This window comes from Neofelis nebulosa, chromosome 10, assembly GCF_028018385.1.
Source record: "Neofelis nebulosa isolate mNeoNeb1 chromosome 10, mNeoNeb1.pri, whole genome shotgun sequence".
Lineage (NCBI taxonomy): Eukaryota > Metazoa > Chordata > Mammalia > Carnivora > Felidae > Neofelis > Neofelis nebulosa.
Genome location: NC_080791.1, coordinates 48721814 through 48742562, shown reverse-complemented (window position 1 = coordinate 48742562; position 20749 = coordinate 48721814). Strand labels below are relative to the sequence as shown.

Genomic DNA, 20749 nt, shown 5'->3' with positions numbered 1-20749 from the left:
TCACTCTTGCATTTATGACATCAGGGTAAGGCCTTCACATCTTTGGTCTCATATTAGCAGAGAATTAGCATTAATGGTTGTGGTTATCACAGAGGTGATTTCACTCAAGTGGAAAACAGTGCAAAAGGCTAAAACAATATTTATTGGCAAACTGCTAATAAGCTTTTGTGAGTAAGAAGAAAGAAAAGATTTGGAAATAGCTTTAGAAGAAAATGTCATTATTTAGAACAGCTGGAGGGAATCCTCTCTGTGTTAATGACCAACATGTGGCATGACAGCCATATTGCACCCTGCCAAGGGAGGTCTTCATAAGGAACAAGGAAGGTGAAGTTGAGACCAGTGGGAAGCTCAGCTCCCCACTCTCACCTGTACCACAAATAACACCTCTGCCATGTAGCATGTACGTGGGCTTCCAGATCTACCCCAAATGGTGGGTTATTAGCTCTGTTTAACGGTTTCCAGATTTAGAGTCAGTTCTAGTTCTTTATCATTTTTTAAATGAAAGTCCTAGGAAGTTCTTCACTATGTCTCACTTATCCTGAAAGTGCTTTATGAATGGTGTGACCAGAGCTCTCCGCCTCAATAAAGACTTTTCATGCTGCACTGTTGTACAGCAGACTCCAATTTGATTTCAAATCCAAACTGTGCTACTTTCTATGTAGGTGTCCTTGGGAAAAGTACTTAACCTCCTGAGAATCAAGATTTACAAAAAAGGATGCCTATTTCATAAGACTATTTTGGAAATAAAATTAGAGAAGATAGATGAATGGATGAGGAGAGAGAGAGAGAGAGAGAGAGAGAGAGAGAGAATGAGAACATACCAGGTACCTAATAAGCACTTGATAGTTTCTTTTCTCTTCCCTTAAAGGACTATCCATGAATATGTACTATTTTTATTCCCAACAAGTTGCACATTTTGAATGTAATCTCATTAATGATAAGCTCCCTTCTTCCAATCATAGAATCTTGATCCTGTCAATGTTTCCTTGATAAAATGCTGTCCCATCCCTTTGTTAACTCTGGATGTACTTTCCATGCTAGCTCTCCATGTCTGATTTAACATGCAGAATTCAAAACTGATCACAGTCCTTCGGAGAAGGTGATCAGCAAGTTTTGTGGAATAGTTTTTCTAAACTATGGCTCTTTCCAGAAAGGGGAAATCGATGGGGGTGGTATGGAGAGTTCAGTCACAAGTGCTGACTGATGAACATTCTCAAGTCCAACTGGAGACTGTTCACAGGCTGGGGCAGACTATTTCCTCTCATGTGTTTATGTAGTCTCTCTGTCCTAAACTTTCTCAGATATATATACCAGAAATGTAAGAGCATTTGTTATGCAGGTCCTATGTTCTGTCTTTTGGAGCTGAGGATAAGCCAATATGTAGAAAGGGCTTACACTATTCTTTAATGTGTTTAACAAGCATTTAAGTATAATCTGGCAATTAAAATACTTATGTATATAAATATTAACTCAACAATGAAGCAAACTCAATGATTTGGATTGCTTCCACAAATGAGCATTACTTGTGTATATAGGAATAAGTCTCTCTAAAGTAGCGATGACACCAGTCCCTGACTGTTTTAATGAATCTTTATTTAATATAAATGTGAAACTCTCCTGCCTGATAAATTAAGTATATGTTATGAATAACAATAACAATAGCAATGAACATTATACTATACTATAGCAAATACACATATAATTCCAGTAATATTATAAAAAACAATAAATATAATTTTAATTATTGAGAAAAACTCTGTAAGGAAATACATTTTATACATGAGGAAATTGAACATATAAAATCAAACAAACAAACAGACAAACAAAAAACAAAAAACAAAAAAACAAGCCATTTGCTATCACCCAGCTCATAAGTTCCTGAGCCCAGATTTAAACTCAGTGATTCTGGCTATGATCCAGAATCTAGACCACCTTCAATATTACTACAGAACCAAATGCGGCAAAGTATTGATTGAGTACTTTGCCTTTGTTTTTTTGTTTTTTTGTTTTTTCTCGTGAACTAGAACAAATGTTACAGTTTAAGACACTGCCCTGTTGAGAAGTTACTTAAATTCTCCAAAACTAAATTCATATTTAGCAACCACCCCATCTCTCTGTTTTTGTTTGTTTACTACAGGAACAAAAGTGCTTTGACATTCTTTACCATCACAAACAGAAAAGGCGGGCTACCAGGGGAAGGAGATGTCCTTTTCAGGGAGTACAGTGTCTATGGAGAGGCCACATTCCTTTTGCTCACCTTCCTATGGGTTTAGGGACATCCTTAGCTGAGGCCAAGAAAGGGCACTCTGAAAAGTATTTATAGTATTTATACTCTTCCAGGAAGTAAAGACCAACGTCTCTTTCCTAGGTGGATATCCACTTACCCATGGAATTTGCTGCATTGCCCTGTTGCTACCCAGGTTGGAAAAGAACCCTGGGCAGTGAAGACAAGAAGGTCAGCCAGGGAGAGAAGAGGCAAGGACTGTCCCTGGTAAGCTCAACCTGAGGAGGAGGAAAGATGCCTGCCACTCATGCCTGCAAGCCTCATGTTTGAAGCTGCTGAGGACAGATGAGAAAGGGGCACTCTGGGAGGAATGGGAGGGACTGCTAGGGCTCAGGCAGTGGTGCATGCATGGTAAGTCACAGTGTGCCATTGCTAGGAGTTCTGTGGAAGAGACAGTTGAGTCATCCAAGGGACCACGTGGCTGGGGGAGCTGTGGGAGTCTCCCAGCATCTGTGCATGGTTGGTTATCCACCCATCCAGGCTACATCACCAGAGATAACCAAGAAAAAGGGACGGGCCACAGTGGAATGATAAGGAAATTCCATTTCCAGTTTCCTTTTTTGCCCCAATACTACCAGAGGAGAAATCTAAGAGAAATGACAATCTAGAGGGTGATGTGAGAAGAAGACAACACCTCTGTCACCTCTGGTGGAACTCAAGCCCTAATTAAGTTAGAAGGAGGGACAGAGGTCTGAACAAAACAAACTTTTAAAACAGAAAGGTTTGAATTGAAATGTCATTAAGGAAGCCTACCTGTCAATGAGAAATAGGTTTGAAGCAAATTTGGTAACAGAGATTGGAAAAGTAAAATGATTTAATTTTTATAAGTTAACCAATTAAATGTTCTCAATTAAACCTGTTGTAATTATCAAGCAAGTAGAGGGAAATATTAGCCCCTTCCCTCCATCCTCTCCAGCTTTTATCTGATTGGAGGATTCAGAAATACAAAACACTAAGTCCTCTACAGGTAAGCCTGCCCAGCCAACATCTCCATTCTTATCTCCTGCTCCACTGTCTCACACACCACAGGCTGCATCACTCGATCACTTAATGGCCTCATGACACCTCATGCTTGCTCATGTATTCATGTTTTTGCACATGCCCTTTCTTCTGCTCAGAGTACCCTTACTTCCAGTGTCTGTCAGGCAAATATCCACAGATGCTTCAGTTCTCAGCTTGAGAGTTATGTAATCTCTGAAACCATCCTGAACTGCTTCTCCCTCCTTTGATGCCCATTTTCATCCATGTGTCCAACCTGGATCCTCCCTTAATCTCTTATATGTCCCTCTCTTTGTGATGGGTACACAGGATACAAATTTGTGTCTGTAGTTCTGCCCCTCCCACCAGACAATAAGAGTTCTGAAGGGAAAGAAGAGATCTTATGTGTCTTGTTAAACATAGTACCTAGCACAGTACTTGGCATATAACATAAGTTTTATAAATATTTGCTAAGGAAAGAAGGAACGTAGGTAGGGAAGGAGGAAGGAAAGAAGGAAGAAAGAAAGGAAGAAATAAAGAAAATTTCTTTATGCTCAAGTGATGAGGCTGCACGGTTTAGTTTAAGAGAAGGCTCCATATTATTATCTTACCCTTCCAGGGAGATGGCCCGTTGGAGAGTTACCGAAGGCTGGCGGGTTGCCGTGCTGTGCTGAGAATGACTGCAACAAAGAAAGAAAAACAAACACAGATCATTTATTTAAAATGTCTTTGCACATTCTCATCGGTCTCATTGTCAAGTAAAGGGCCCATCTTGAAAGAAATACAGTAGAGATTGAATGGCTATTCTTTGGTGATAAGTAGACTCATCCACAAAATTTAGAACTCTACCAGATAAGGGGTTAATATTTAAAACTTGATTTCAATATGTATTATTCATTTGAAGTAAACTTCAAATGACAGACATTAATGGAAACAAAATATTTGGAAGAGGTAATTTTTTTCCCTTTGGAATGAGACAACAAAGAGCATAGAAATATAAACTTCATCAAATGTAGGGTCTTACTTTTTTAATGCAGAACATTTTTTATAACAAAGTTTAAAACAGTAAATTTGAACATCAGAAGTATTTAATTAGTATAAGTTTTCATTTTAGTTCACACTTGTAACACCTGTAAAATTAATAACAATTCAGCTGCTGGATGAACACAAAAACTTGAAAAATGATACTTATGGTTGCATACCAACCTTAGAATTTAATGTAATTCCATATCTTGTTTTGGTCATGTGGTAATAAGACCTATCTTATGGATAAGCAGTTGCAGTAAGAATTATAATGTTTATTCTTCATTAGGCACTTATATTGCCTGAGTCATGTTTCTAAGTTTGTATGTTTATATCTTTTACTTCTCTCAATCCTATGAGGTATTCACTGTCTCCATTAACAGATGAAGAAACTAAGCTAAAGAGAGGTTTAGAAACTTGTCCAAGTCATGTGGTAAATACCTGTGCTTGAGATGGCATCTACACTGATTTTAAAGCCATTATCCTTTTTTTTTAAATTTTTTTAAATGCTTATTTATTTTTGAGACAGGGAGAGACAGCATGAACGGGGCAGGGTCAGAGAGAGAGGGAGACACAGAATCTGAAACAGGCTCCAGGCTCTGAGCTGTCAGCCCAGAGCCTGATGTGGGGCTTGAACTCACGGACCGCGAGATCATGACCTGAGCCGAAGTCGGATGCTTAACCGACTGAGCCACCCAGGCGCCCCAAAGCCATTATTCTTAACTATCATGTTGTCTCATCTCCCAATTAGTGACAATTTTTCAAGTGTGTAAGAATGTGCTTTGCAATCTCAGAATACTCTTCGATTAGAGAGAGGTTCATAAGATATGCACAATGACAACAGCAAGAAGCAATGCTTTGTGGATTTCCTATGTGTTAAAATGTATTATAAAATGTGTTTCAGTGTGTAATGTTAGTTTGCAGTATTGACTTAATATCTTAGTTGTAATGTTAGTTACATATACGTATAGGGTATGAAGGTGTATATACACAAATATATGAATAAAGAGAACCTGAGTCCACTGTTTGTAGAACAGTTAGACACCTTTACATAGACAGCCCCACCATTTCTCAGCATATACTTCTGAAAATACCAACATTGTCAGAGAGCCAAGCTGTAGCCTACAGATTTTCATCCAGAACTTTGGTGATTAAGGACGAGAAGCAGTATCTCTCTGTGAATAGTTTTTAGTTGTGACATGGATGACAGTTATGTGAGGTTGAGGGAGCAAAATTTGGGACAGTAGCTAAAAGCTAGAGAAGGTTTTTTTAAGTTAAGGATTGTGTCCTAAGTTTGCTGGCATCCTTCACAGTGTCAAGCACTATATATGTTCACTGAACATGTTTTGATTGACCAGCTGAAAAGCAGCAGAGCATTCAGGAGCTGGACCATGTAGCCAGACTTCCTGAGTTCAAATCCCAGCTCCACCACATGGACCAATGTGACCTTGCTCATTATCTACCGGTATCTGGGTATCAGTTTCTTACCTGTGAGACTGGGATAGTAATAGTACTTTCCTCCTGGGATTGTTACAAGGATTCAGGGAATACAATATTTAGAACAGTGCCTGTTACATGGTAAAACTACATAAGTGTTTGTTAAATAGATTAACTAATATGATTTAGCAGTGTGTCTACTTTAACATATTTAGTACTAAATAAGAATTACTTAGATCACTTCTTTTAGCTATCTAGTCACTGCTCCAAAGTGTATATTTGTGAATATAAGTTTGGTGACAAATATCAAATTAAAATACATTTTCTATTGTAAAAATACTATAAAATTAATGAAAATCAAAATAAGGAAAAGCTTTAAAAACTCACATATAATTCCATTACCTTGTATCAGATGTTACAGAATTATCTAATTTAAATACTGCAGCTGTCCTATAGGTATGTATGAGTATCTACATTTTATATATTAAAAAAGACACACACAACTTTAATGACTTATCAGAAATCAACAGCCAGAATTCAAACTAAAGCCTGTCTTGTTGCCAAGTGTGTGTACTTTCCACACTATGCTATTGACTTTCTATATGTCCACATGTGCTTGATGTAATTTTATATATACATGGACCATATATAAGATTACATCCTGCATTTGTTCCTCACATTATAATTTAAGCATTTTTATAGGGATTCCATAATTATTATTTTGGTGTTATATAATGTTACTTCCTCTCAATATATAATAATAATTTACTATTATAATAGAATGCATATTATATAATAATTTATAATTATATAATTATATATAATAATTTATTTAACTATCCTTTTATGGTTAGGTATTTGGGTTTTTTCTACTGTTTTAATGTCATTAACAATGCTGCAGGAACATATTGATACCAATTACTTTTTCTTATTTGACAATTTCCTTTGACTATATTCCCCAAATGCAAACATTTACTAGGTTCTTTTTGTTGGTGTTGTTAAAGTTTATTTAGTCATTTTGAGAGAGACAGAGATAATGTGAGTGAGGGAGAGGCAGAGAGAGAGTTTCTGTGCTGTGAGCGCAGAGCCAGATGTGGGGCTCGAACTCCCAAAACTGTGAGATCATGACCTGAGCCGAAATTAAGAGTCCAATGCTTAACTGACTGAGCCACCCAGGCATCCCAACATTTACTAGGTTCTTGATTTATGTTATTAATTACTTTTCAAAAGTTTTGTACCATTTTATTACCTCTTCTCTACCTATTATATTTAATATATTTTCAAATAAAAAATATAAAATATATAAACATCACTTTCACCACAATCTTAGAGGCACTGATATTATAATTAAAAAAACTGTTAAGTATAAAATGATACTTGAGATTTATGAGTACTTCTGTGTTCATTAGTGAAAATGACCATTTTTTCTATATGCTTAATTGCTAATGGTATTTCTTTGTTTAAACTATTTAATCCCTTCCTTTACTGTATATATTCCGCTGGTTTAGGAAGTGCCAACAGTCATCCTTGGGTAAAGATCAATGATGCTTGCTAACCAAGATTAATGAGTAACTAGAATTCTTGATAGCTTCCTCACCATTAGCCTAGCCCATATAATTAAAACAAAGAAATATTCAGTAATCTCACTTTACTTATCACTACTTTAAACTAATTACTTTATTATTCTCCTTTAAATTATTCCAGTAATGTCTCTTTTAAAGTTTTAGTGACACTTAAATTACATGTGGAAGACACCTTGAAGTACTCACAGAATTTGACTCCTTTTACATTACACATGCAAAGTCAGCCAGTTTCTCAGTCTGTGAATTTCGAACAGAGTCTTTTACAACATGTAATTATCCTTTTACTTTACTAAGACAAATACAGTGAATTATCTGTTAGTCAAGACCTACAGACACAAGGGAATTTTTGTTATTCCCTGATGGAAATATGTAAGCAGGACTTGAATGGGGAATACTTACAAAGCATATTAGGAGCTACATGATAGTGATAATAACTGGTATTTTTATTAAAAAAATGTTTGAGAGAGGGAGAAAGACTGTGCACATGAGTGGGGGAGGGGAAGGCAGAGAGAGAGAGAGAGAGAGAGAGAGAGAGAGAGAGAGAGAGAAGGAGAAGGAGAGAATGCTAAGCAGGTTCCACATTGTCAGTGCAGAGCCTGACATAGGGCTCACTCCCACAAACTGTGAGATCATGATCTGAGCCAAAATCAAGAGTAAGATGCTTAACCCACTGAGCCACCCAGGCGGCCCAACTGATATTTTTACTCCCCCGCCCCCAAATATCTTCCCTTTGGACCAAGCAGGTTCTGTGCATTTCATACTGTTGACTACAAAGACAGTGTGTGGCTAATTTTACCATGACTAACAAATTCCCAGTGAGCACTGCCTAGCCCTTTCAGCGCCTCAGGCAGTGGCCAGCCAGATGGAATTCCAGACAGAGAACTGACATAGGAAGAATCACAGCAGGAAAGAACAGCTAAAATTTAAAGCTTTTTAACACTGGAGAGCTAAGTGTTCAGAATGTCTTTGTCTTATGGCCACCATTTTCCTATCATTTTTCTAGATACTTTGAAACATCTATTCAGAAAAGCATTCTATGATATGCCTCCCTCACCTCCCCAACACAGTTGACACACTGCTCTATGCACCATCCCATTTTTATCACACAGCCAAAATAGCCCCCAGGACTGAGAATCACCACCATTTATTTTCATGTCTTTTTTTTTTTTCTTTCTGCTAAGTCATGTATGTTTTCAGAGCAAGGAGTGGGAATTATCCATTTGTACATTCTCATCTCAGGGCTGACTCACAGAATGTGCTTCATAAATGCCTTTTCAAATGATGAAAACCATGGGTTGGGTTCCATCTATCTGTAAGACCCCATTCCCTCTTTCAAACTTTATAACAACATTGAGACTAGCCATTATGCTAATTTTTGAAGGAAGTTAAAGACCAAGGTCTCACAGCTAGTAGGTAGCAAGAGTAGAACCCATGTTTGCTGGCTCTAAAGTGCTTGCTCTTTAAGAAAAATCATGTTGCCTTACAGAAAGATGAAAGCAAAGCTCTGTGGATAGTTCAGACAGAGGATCCAACATATTTTGTCAAGAAATGCTGAATCTCACTGAAGATCACTGACAGTTTTGTTTGCATAAAATAACACCCAATATTTTCTCTATAAATGTCCAACATGCATGTCAGTGGCGTTTGAAGATAATTTAATACAGGGACTTCTCTGTCCTATCCACACCACCTTATTAGTGAGCCCCGGACATTTGTGAGCATTTGAGTGATAGTGGCTGAGTAGGATGAGAATGAGGAAGGTTCAGCAGCATGTCAGCACCCATGCTGGGGAAGAAGTCCTGTCATGTGGCAGGAAACATATGGCATCCCTTGGTACGTAGTAGCTTGGTTGACATGACAAGTCAGGCAACTGTGGAGGTAAATATTACCAAGACTTTTTAGGATTTAGAGAGAGATAACAGTCTTATTGCCCTTCTAAAAATTATGCTGTCATTTGAATAAAACAGCCAGAGAACAGTAGAATCTCTTTTCCAGGAACTCTCTGATTTTCCAAGTAAAAGACTTTGGCTGTCGCTTAAGAAAATGGCATCAAAATGATGCTGAAAGATTCATTCTTGTTGCTGCATTAACTTTAAATTTTTCTGTGCATCTGAATTGAAACTGTTTTATTACACACACAACACAGAGGGCCTAGATGGCAGTGATTAATGGCTTTTTAATTTTCTCCAACTCTAAAGCAGGAATGGACAGGATAACCAGTCTTTCAAAAATGTTGTAACATTAAAACTATGTCATTTTATGGAGAACACAAAAAGGCTGTTGGGTCTTCTATTAACAAACTGGTAACAGTAAACTTATTTAATGTGCCTTGCTTGTAAAGTCCCATCCAACTAAAATACTTCCTGATGTGTTTTCAATAGTCTGCTCCATTCTTCACTCATATTTTTGAAGAACTGTCATCTTTCCTTGTCATATTTAACTCTTCACCAATCTCTTGAATGCCTGTATCTATCATTTATCTCATCTCTCTTAATATTTATTTTCTTTTATATTTCTACTTTCCCTTTCTTCATATACATGCATTAAGTTGCCACTATTCTTAAAAAGAAGAGTATGTCTTCTTGAGTATTCAATCAGTACCTCAAATGCAACATAACCAAAACACCATTACCTTCCCCCATGAAGCTGGATATCTCCCCTGTTGCTTGATTGACACTTATATAATTATTTATATCTTCTGGTAACATCTAACAAATGTTAACTGGGAAGTGCTTTAGATCCCTTTTTGATTCCTTAATAGTATAGCACTCAATAAATACCTGATAATAAAGAAGATGGTAAAATCAAATAACCATTTGGGCCCTTTGCTATAGATAACATTTTTCAATAAATCTCTAGGTATATTTGATAGGAAAACCATCTAGGGTGGATTGGGAAGGATATATACATATTTTAAATGGTGTAGAAGGGAAAGAAGATTTTCTGAGAAACTAGAAGAGCATGATCAAAATCATGGAAGGCCGAGAGTATGTGTTGTGCTCTGGAAACCTTGAGTGGTTTGGCTTGGCCAGAGAAGAATAGCCAGAGACGAGTAATGACTTGGGGTGGGTCAAGAGGGGCAATGAAGACCATGCCAAGAGGTCTGGACTTTATCTTGATGGCAGTGGTGAGCTCTTTAAAGTTGGGGATCAATATGATAATATCTGTGATTCAGAAGAGTAAACCTAAAAATACTCTGAATGGTGGAAGGAAGAGGTGGGAATCTACAGTCAGGGAGACCAATGGGAAATAGTCATGAGAGATAAAATTAATACATGTCTAAACTTGGGCAATGGCAGAAGGAATTTTAAAGGAAGATACGTTTAAGATATCTGGAGATAAAATATCCAGGACAAATAAAAGGAAATTATAGTGAGGGCAATTTGATCTCCAGAACTGATCTAGTGATCTGGGGGAGGGGGTATTTCTTTTAAAGTCAAATCCCCTAGATAGAAGGGGCTTGCTCTTCCCAGGGTACAACAATAGCTGTTCTTTCTTCTAGAACTTCCAAACAAGGCTTAAAAAGTAAACAGACTTCGGTGTCACAAGGGTGAAGTGGTAGTGAGGAAGAATGTACTAAGGGATCTGTTACTGACTAAGAGGATGATGGCACTGTTAACAGAACCAAAAAGTGCATGTTTGGGTAGCAAAATATAATTGAGTTTGGTTTTGTACACGCGTAGCTTAATGTACCTGTTACATCATTGGGAAATATAATCTGCAGTGTAACAGCTCTACCTATTGAAAATTTCTTCCTTCTCTGGGTGTAACACCCGTTATGTCCAGAGTGGGCACCAAATGACAGATATTCTTGCATGTTTTACTCTTTCTAATAAACATTCCTAACACTTATGGTTCTTTATGAGATAATTTCAAGACTCCTAGCTATCTTTCTGTCTATACTCTTACATTTTTTCTTTTTTTTTAATTTTATTTTTAAGTAATCTCTACACCCAAAGTGGGGCTTGAATCCACAACCCTGAGATTAAGAGTCACACACTCCACTGACTGAGCCAGCCAGGCACCCCATATTTCTTCTGATTTTTACTTATATTTTAGAACCTAGAAATGAATTCAGAGTTCCAGATGTGTTCAGACCAGGGTTGAATGCCATGAGATGATGACTGTCCTCCATCTGCATTCCATACTCCTGCCAGAAGAGCCCAAGATAACACAGAATTTTAAAGTTTGCTTAATTGTATTGTTAAGTTCAGGGTCGAGCTAACTTCTCATGTATTTTTGACATCAAATGATTCAAAATCAATTCTATCACATAATTGTAAATTGGGTTTTTGGAAACTCAATATAGTTAACTAATAACCACTATTATCAAATTTATTGGTATTAATTTTCATCTAGTTTCATAGTTAGGCTAACATTAGATCATCAATTTAACTCAATAAATATATATTGATATGCTACCCATTATAGAACTTCACTTTTTCATCTAGTTTGTATCATTTTTAAATATAAGATACCTTTCACATTTTCATGCAAAATTTTAATTACAATAAGAGAAAAGGACCATGCACTATAGCAGATCATCACAGATCCTCTTCCAGTTTAACAGTTAGCACAAGTTTTACTACTGAGCTCTCTTAATCAACATCTTTTTATAGATTAACCAATCCTCTCCATCCCCTCAGTGACCAGCTGACCAGTGTCCACAGCAAGTGGGATGTTCATGTCCCATATATTCTCATTCTTTCCATGTGGCTTGTACATTTACCAAGAATCAGTTGTAATTATTCTCAAATCTGTTTATTTTTATTTTACTCATTTTATATATGTATGTATGTATATACATTTTATATATTTACGTATATGTAATTTATTTAAATATTACAAAAATGAAACATGAGCAAATGAAAAGAATTGTTTCTATCAATCATAAGTTTACTGATCTAGAAAGACTTAATCACATGTAGTTCAAAACATCAAAGCTTTTGCACAGCAAAGAAAACAAAGCAATGAAGGCAACCTAGCAAATGGGAGAAAAATATTTGCAAATGATATATCTAATACGGGGTTAATATTCAAAATATATAGAAAACTTATACAACTCAACACACAAAAAACAAATAATATAATTAAAAATGGTCAGAGGACCTGAATAGATGTTTTTCCAAGGAGACATACAGATGGCCAACAGATACATGAAAAGATGCTCAACATCACTAATAATCAGGGAAAAGGAATCAAAACCATGATGAGGTATCATTGTACACCTGTCAGAGTGGCTAAAATAAAAAACACAAGATAGAACAAGTGTTGGCATGAGAATATGGGAAAAAGGAACCCTCATGCACTGTTGGTAGGAATTTAAAATGGTAGAAAACAGTATGAAGGTTCTTAGAGAATTAAAAATCAAAATACCATTTGGTCCAGTAATTCCACTACTGGGTATTTACCTAAAAAAAGTGAAAACACTTAAAAGGTATATTTACTCCTATTTTATTGCAGCATTATTTGCAATAGCCAATATATGGAAACAACCCAAGCATCCATTGATAGATGAATGGATAAATGTGGAGTGTGTACACACACACATGCGCACACACACACACACACACACACACACACACACAGGAATATTACTCAGCCATTAAAAAATTGAGATATTGTCATTTGCAACAACATAGATGGACCTAAAGGGTATAATGCTAAGTGAAATAAATTAGTCAGAGAAAGACAAATATCATATGATTTCACTCATAGATAGGATTTAAGAAATAAAACAAATGAATAAAAAAATTAAAAGAGAGGTAAAAGAAGATTCTTAAATACAGAGAATAAACTGGTGAATGCCAGAGGGGAGGTGGGTGAGGGGGTAGGTGAAATAGATAAAAGGGATTAAGAGTACGTTTATGTTGATGAGCACTAAAAAATGTATAAAATTGTTGAATCATTATACTGTACATCTGAAACTGATACAATGATGTATGATAACTATATTTCAATAAACAAATTTTAAAAAATTAAAAGGCCAAATTACCTGAAAAAAAGGAAGTTTACTGATCTAGAAAGACTTAATAATATGTAGCTCAAACCATTGCTGCCAAGTTAGGTGACAACTGTAAAAGTCAGAAAATAATTATAAAGTTATTTCATTTAGTTTTCATTTGATTTTCATTCTAATTTAAAGAAATACAGAGAACTGAGGGTTGATGGGGGCAGGGAATTGGGGAAAATGGGTGATGGGCATTGAGGAGGGCACTTGTTGGGATTAGCACTGAGTGTTATATGTAAGTGATGAATCACAGGAATTTACTTCTGAAGCCAAGACTACACTGTATACACTGTATGTTAGTTAATTTGACAATAAATAAAAATTTTTTTTTAAATAAATCTAAATTGAAAGCCATGGATAATGAATTAAGGGTAAACTTTATGCAAGAAAAATGAAGTAGAACTTCATAAAAAACGGGCCCTAGATTTTTGGCTTTCCTAATCAATTTGGTGTACCAAACATTTTAAAGCAATTACCAGACAATTCAGATTCTGGAAAATAACATAAAAACTGTGGCCAGAGGTTGACGATACTAGAGAAAATCTTAAACTTCACATATAAAAAATAATGAAGAACACAATTTGTTAAGCGATATCAGACAAATTTAAAGTTGTGATGATTGATAGAAAGACAGTGTGCGACACTGGACTAATGAAGATGATCTCTTGAAAACTGAAATTAGGGACAATAAAGAAAGCATGCATTCTGGGACAAACAGATGGATCTAAAAATGAGAAAAAAATTAGATCAAATTCAGGGCCCAGGTTTCTCATGCCATAGTTAAAGATGCTGCAAATGTGTTTTTACTTTATGTTGAACAGCTTCAATCAAGTCAGTAATAACATGGTGACTCAAAAAAAATGGATGAGGTTTATTAGAAGTCCCATTTCTTCTTTTAAATATCACCACACCACTAATTTTTTTGTGCTGCCATACAGTTATGTTTTTAAAATTTAAGGTGAAGTAATTAAGGCATGCACGTATCTTTTCGTTATCATTCCAAATGGTGACTGCTGTGTCCAATCTTTTGACCAACAGATTAAAAACTGGTGTTGTTGTGTGGGTGATAAGAAGTTCCATCTTATGAATGCCTAGCAGGGTTATCACCCAGATTTCAGTTTTCTCCTTATCTTTTTTTAAAAATGGTTGTTTCTTGAAAATACCTTTCAGTGTACACCTATTAGTTTTTTAATGTTTATTTTTGAAAGAGAAAGTGAGTGTGAGCGGGGAGGGGCAAAGAGAGGGGGGCAGAGGATCTGAAACAGGCTCTATGCTGACAGCAGAGAACCTGATCAGGGGCTTGAACTCATGAACCTTGAGATCATGACCTGAGCCAAAGTCAGACACCCAACTGACTGAGCCACCCATGCACTCCAGTTTTCTTCTTGTCCTTAAAGAATATTATGGGAGACTTCACAGTATGCTTATAGGGGAGACCTAGAGAGGTTATACTGTATGACCAGGATGTGGTTAAGGGGAGATCAGAACACAGATCCAACTCCAAGCCCATGGTTTTCTCTGTCCTATTCTACTGTGACTTCATCAAATTCTTCTCTGTGACAGAAATTTAATGATAAAAATGACTGGCCCAAACACTGGCCAGTCTAAAAATCCTGGTCATCACTGTTAAGTCATGTAAAACTCTGAGAGTATACTTCAAATGCTGATCCCAGTATTTTCCCCTCAGGACTGAACTGATATATGAATGGTCTCAAAGCCTGAAACATCAGGAGAAAAATGTAGTATTTTAATACAGCAGGCATATTCCTGTGTTTATTCATTTTATTTTTGGATGGCAGACTGCACATCATTCTCCTTGGCTTCGGTAGCATGCAAGCTGCATCCCAGGAGGTCATGTATGAACATGTATCAAAAAGCTCCTTACCACATAGACTATTCTTCACAAGGAAAGTAAAAAAAATTGAATATAGTAGAGCATAAATCAAGTCTTAGCTAGCTCCACCAACACAGCAAAAAGGAAAACAAATTTCCTTTCAAAAAAGGAAAACAGATTTCAATTTGGAATTTTACATAAAATATAGACAAGTACTGCAGAATGCACCAACAATTAAAAAAACTTGGAATGGGAAGATTTTTGTATACCAGTTGTGATTTTAGTCATTTAATGGATATGGCCCTGGGTATCCCTTTATTTCACAACAGAAACATATTTTTCAGGATAACACATTCTTTTTATTCTTTGACAATATCTGGGAAGCAGAATTTTATGGAAAAAAGAAGTCTAGAAGTCATAAATGTAGGTTTTCCCACTGTGCTCCTAATGAGAGCTCAAAGGTCTTAGATAAGTCATCCCAATTGACTTGTTATGGTTTTTTATTCTTCAGTTTGAATAGGAAACCATTGTTCCTGCTCTCCCCATCTACTTTATGGGGTATAGATGGAGAGAAGAACTGTTATGGGGAAAGGAACATGATCTTGGGAATTGATGGCCTTGGATTAAGGATTTCTTATCCTTTTCTTAGTTAGGTTCTTGACCATCTTAAAAACCACTCCTAGATATGTTCCTGTCATCAGTATAATGCAGATAATAGTGCCTTCTCATAGATGGCTCTGGGGGGAAAAAGGGCAATATATGTGAAAGAAATTTTGTAAGCATGAAGCATGGGGAATAGTATATGGAAATTAGTTTCTAGAGAGGCAGTATGATTTGGTCACAGGTGTCTAACACTAGTGACTAGAACTTGAACTAACCAATGGATCTAAACAATAACAACAACAACAAACAACTAGATTTAAAAACCATCAGGGACACGGGATCTATAGGATTTGGCAGTTGTGTGTGGTAGGTGAGTGAGGAGTCTAGGACAACATCCATGTATGAGGTTGGAGTTGTTGGATCATGGTGGCACCTCATACTGAAAAAGGACTATGTGAGTAACAGATTTTGGGGGAATATAATTATTATAATATTGTATATGATGAGTTTGGGGAACCTGTGTGGCACCAAGGTAGAGATGGCTCATAAGATAGTTAGAGATCAATCTTAATAGACATATCTGTTGTAAAGAAATACATTTTGGAATTAACATTTGAAGTATATTTGAAGCCATGGATATTGTTAGAAATACTGTGATCAAAAAGACTGAAAGTTTTGGAGACCTGGAGATAACCAACAATGTAACATTTGTAGAGGAAGATAAATCTGGAAAGAAGACTAGGAAGGAGTGAGTGGAGAAGTAGGAGGAAAAGCAAGAAAATATGAGGTAATGTCAGCTAACAATGGGAGCAGGGAGATAGTTTCAAGAAGGAGAGTTTGGTCGACAGCTGGCAAAGACTTTAAAAAGTTTAAATATGAAACACAGGGGAAACTGGTCCCTAGAATTTGAATTACATTCTGCAGGCAAATAGGAAGTTATGAGAAATTTTAAACAATATTAAAATATAGTCACTTATGAAGTTTATAAAGAGCTCTCTGTAATCCCTAGGTATATAAAACAGCTGCAGACAGCCAAGAGCTGTATGAGGAACTTGATCTTAAGACTAGGTGAATACCAAAGCTTTCTGTCCTAGCTTATCAGGGACCAGACTGCTATACCTTTCTGTATAGCAAATGGAATAATTTTCTTTCCCCTCGCAAACCAGTGTAGGTGCCAAGGGAAAAAAAGAAATGGAGACCTTTGACTCTTACCATACTGCTGGGTTCTATTTTCAATGAAGAATTGCTCTTATTCTACAACATAGTTTCCTTATTGATTTTCATGTAGACAGTGAGAACCTCCAAATAAACAAAAGCTGCTTGGTTTGGTGGAATGTATTAGTTTGCATGTATGAGTTTATGGAAAACTCCAGATGTTTAGCCAAAGGCTAGTTTTTCTGCTTGACATCTGTAGTCTGAACATTCGTCACAAAGGCCACCATAGAGAAGTCATCAACATCAGTGTACTAACAAGTGAAATGTGAAAGAGGCTAATTGTTCATTTCCCTCCGCTCTTCACTATTCACACTTCCAAGGTAAGAATTGCCTCCTCTGGGATTCTCCCTTGCTGGAATAGGTTCAAAGTAGTCATGTGGTCATTTGTTGAGCTAAGCTGCTACTCATTACCAGAACTAAAAATCTGAGGTAAAACCCAACATAAAAAAGTACAGTGCTTTCTAAGTCTCCTTGTATTGATTTCTAATTTAGTCCCATGAAGTGACAGTAGGTGCCAGCAGCAATCCCTTTCTGTTTAAACAAATTCTTGTTTCCCCTGGGATTAATTTTCCAACACAGAGCAACTTTTTTGTGTGTGTGCAACAATGAAAAGCTTGACAATATATAGCATTCATAGCGATTGGGCTATCAATGTACAGAAAATATCAAATGTAAAATATCAATGTAAAAGTAAACCATCAAAACACTAAAATGCTTTGTCTTTGAATATTAATGACAAACTTCCAAATGAAGGACACTTAATATTTATCCTCATTAATGAAAATGACTCCCTCTTAGCAACCAATTTGAAAACAAGTTACAATTCTGTGAAGATCCAAGTGAGAGGATTTGAAAAGGCATAGAATAAAAATTTTAAAACTAGGCTAGTTTTCTTCTCCACATTTCTTAATATTTCCAAAGAATTTTAAAAATGATCTCTTTTTAAGAAATCAAAAGTTTACTACAATGAAACATACTGGAAGGCTAGACATTGATAGACCTCAATTTCCCAATCGCTTCATCAGCCAATATCTAATCATTAGCACTCACAATATACAAAGCACTGTGCCTGATGTAATGAAGAAAACAATAAAAGCTAACGCAAGAGCTATTATGTCCAAGCATTTATAATACAATCTGAAAGGAAAGACATCAGTCTACTCATTTGATCATTCCAATTCATTCTCTCTCATTTTTAAAATAAACAACAGCACTGTCCACTGGTTGTTCAGTACAACAACCTAGGCATTTTCATTGATTCTCCACTTGCAGCTATCATACTCCACAACCAATTCATTAACAAACTCTTTTCTACCAAAAATGGCTCCCACATCCCCAGTGCTGCCACCCTAATGGAAACATCACCTTCTCTTGGTGGAATGTTCCAACAGCCTTCCAACTGGCTTTTCTCCTGTACTTCTAACAGCTACTTCTCATAGCAGCCTGTGAAGAGACTCTCTTAAAGGATGAAATCAGATCATGCTGTTCCCCTGCCCATAGAAAACTTCCCAAAGATTTCCTCTTTGAGTTTGAATAAAATTCATGGTCACTTCCAGGGCTATAAGATCCTGCAGTCACTGTCTACTTTTCAGTGCTCACTGCTCACCACTCTGTCCATCATTTCCCAAGACCCAGCCATCTCTGCCTTCTTCCTGACTCTCAGATATCCTCGCTAGTTCCTCTGTAAGGGCATCTGCATTCACCACTTGCTATGCATCAGGTCTTCTCTTGAGCATCTCCCTCTTATTCAGGTTACAACCTCCCCAGGGAGGCCTTCTCTGATCTTCCAACTAAAGGCACTTCACTCTCATCTCAGGAAATATACAGCCTCTTACACTACTTTCTTTCATAGCACTTATAACTCCCTGAAATCATCTATTTTTTGATAATTACATTCATTGACAACCTTTCAAGAATATTGCTTCCATGAGTAGGAATTGCATTCGTGTGTGTGTGTATACATACATACATACATATATATGCATGAACACGCGCACACTTAGCCCAGCTCTACCTGGATAGGGTAAACTCATGAATTCATTTAGGATTCTTTAATGCCATGATTTAAATAAAAGGTCATTATTTTAATACCACTTGATTCATTCTGTGTATCTTGCTGAGGTAATGCTTTCCTAGATTCCATTTTTCCCCCTGTCTTGGTTCTCTGAAATACCTGAGAATAATGTATTGACCTGATTTCAGAGGGACCATCCAGTTAAACCCTGTTGGGGATTACTATGTTCTCCAACTTCATGTTATGTCTTAATGTGAGCATGTCATTGGTTTGTAAATGCTCCAAATCCTTTGTATACCTCCAGTTTTTATCAAGGCACATCCTCATTCATTTGTACACTCATTCAATCAACATTTGTTGTGTACCATATATGGGCCAGGCAATAACCCATAACACAGTTCACTTAATCTATCATCTCATATTTACTAAATTATTCTACTTGTTGCTTTATTGTAACATCCTACATTCAGTTGTCAATGTTTCTGTGTCTATTAAAAGTCAGTACTGTGTTAGGTATTATGAGAGACACAAATAGGAAGGAAGCCCAGTTCCTTCCATTAAGGATGTGATAGTTTACATGGGAAGATGGGTAAGTGATCAATTGATCAAAAAAAGGAAAAAGGAAAGAAGGAGAAATACATTGAGTACTATAATGGGGGATGTCGACCCTCATCTTTAAGTTCATAGAAGAGGGAAGTAAAAGGGAAACAAGAATTTCTTTTTTAAGATTGTGTGTGTGTGTGTGTGTGTGTGTGTGTGTGTGTGTGTGTGTGTTTACCCTAAAAATTTGAGAAAGCATTTCCCTGAATTTTTTTTGCATTTTTCTTGTGGGGTTTCAAAATGTTAAATACTGCAACAGGATCATTTTAGGAATAAGACAAGTTAAAAATAATGCAAACATACCTGTATTAGGACATATTATGCTCTTAAGTACTAGTGTCCATTTTAAGCAGAGTGGAAATATTTATTAGGTAGTTGGAATTTCAGAACAAGGGGACATTTCCAAATGGCTTTTATTTTGAGAAAACTTCAGCCATTTTCTTTGCACAGGGCTATTTATTTACTTATTTATTTATTATTTTGAGTATAGTTGGCACACAGTTTTGCAGTAGTTTCAGGTGTACAGCATAGTGATTCGAGAAGTTCACACATTATGCTACCCTTACCATAAATGTAGCTACCATCTGTCATATAGAATAGTATTACAACATCATTGATGATATTTCTCATGCTGTAGCTTTTATTCCTGTGATTTATTCATTCTGTAACTGGAAACCTATGTCTCCTACTCCCCTTCACTTATTTTGCTCATCCCCCTCCTCCCAACCCTCACCCCCCATAATCATCAGTTTGTTCTCTGTATTTAAAGGTTGTACAAGGCCTTTTAAACATGATGTTTGATAACTAAGAAATACAAAGGAATCATCCTAAAGTGATTTCAAGAGCCATAGTCCCTGCCATTGCTCTTTGCCCAACCTGCTACTATTTATTCTTTGGGACTTAGTCTCATGCACAGCCAAACTGGAAAACTCTTCTAACCTCTCAGCTTTGTTTCCCTTGTACCTGGGCATACACTTATCAAGGCATTTCCCACACTACAGTAAAGGACTATTTCAAAAATGGCTGTTTCCCCAGCTAGACCATGAGCTCCCTGAAGGCAGCAACCATGGGGAACTAACCACTGTACCCTCTCACTCCATGGCAATTGGATTCTTTGTTATGCTGTTTGCACTGGGATCCTAAAGCAAAAACATTCAATTGTGTCAAG

The 20749-nt window shown here is 36.6% G+C and overlaps 1 protein-coding gene across 29 annotated transcripts in view; it reads right to left on the bottom strand.

Annotated features, from left to right (window-relative positions):
- The window catches only part of DLG2 (discs large MAGUK scaffold protein 2), a 2097061-nt gene that overhangs the window by 388595 nt on the left and 1687717 nt on the right, over positions 1–20749 (bottom strand). For all 29 annotated transcript variants that reach the window (XM_058690298.1, XM_058690294.1, XM_058690296.1 and 26 more), the window contains one exon: positions 3874–3942. In XM_058690298.1, the coding sequence (XP_058546281.1) occupies positions 3874–3942 (69 nt within the window). The remainder of the gene's footprint in view (positions 1–3873; positions 3943–20749) is intronic.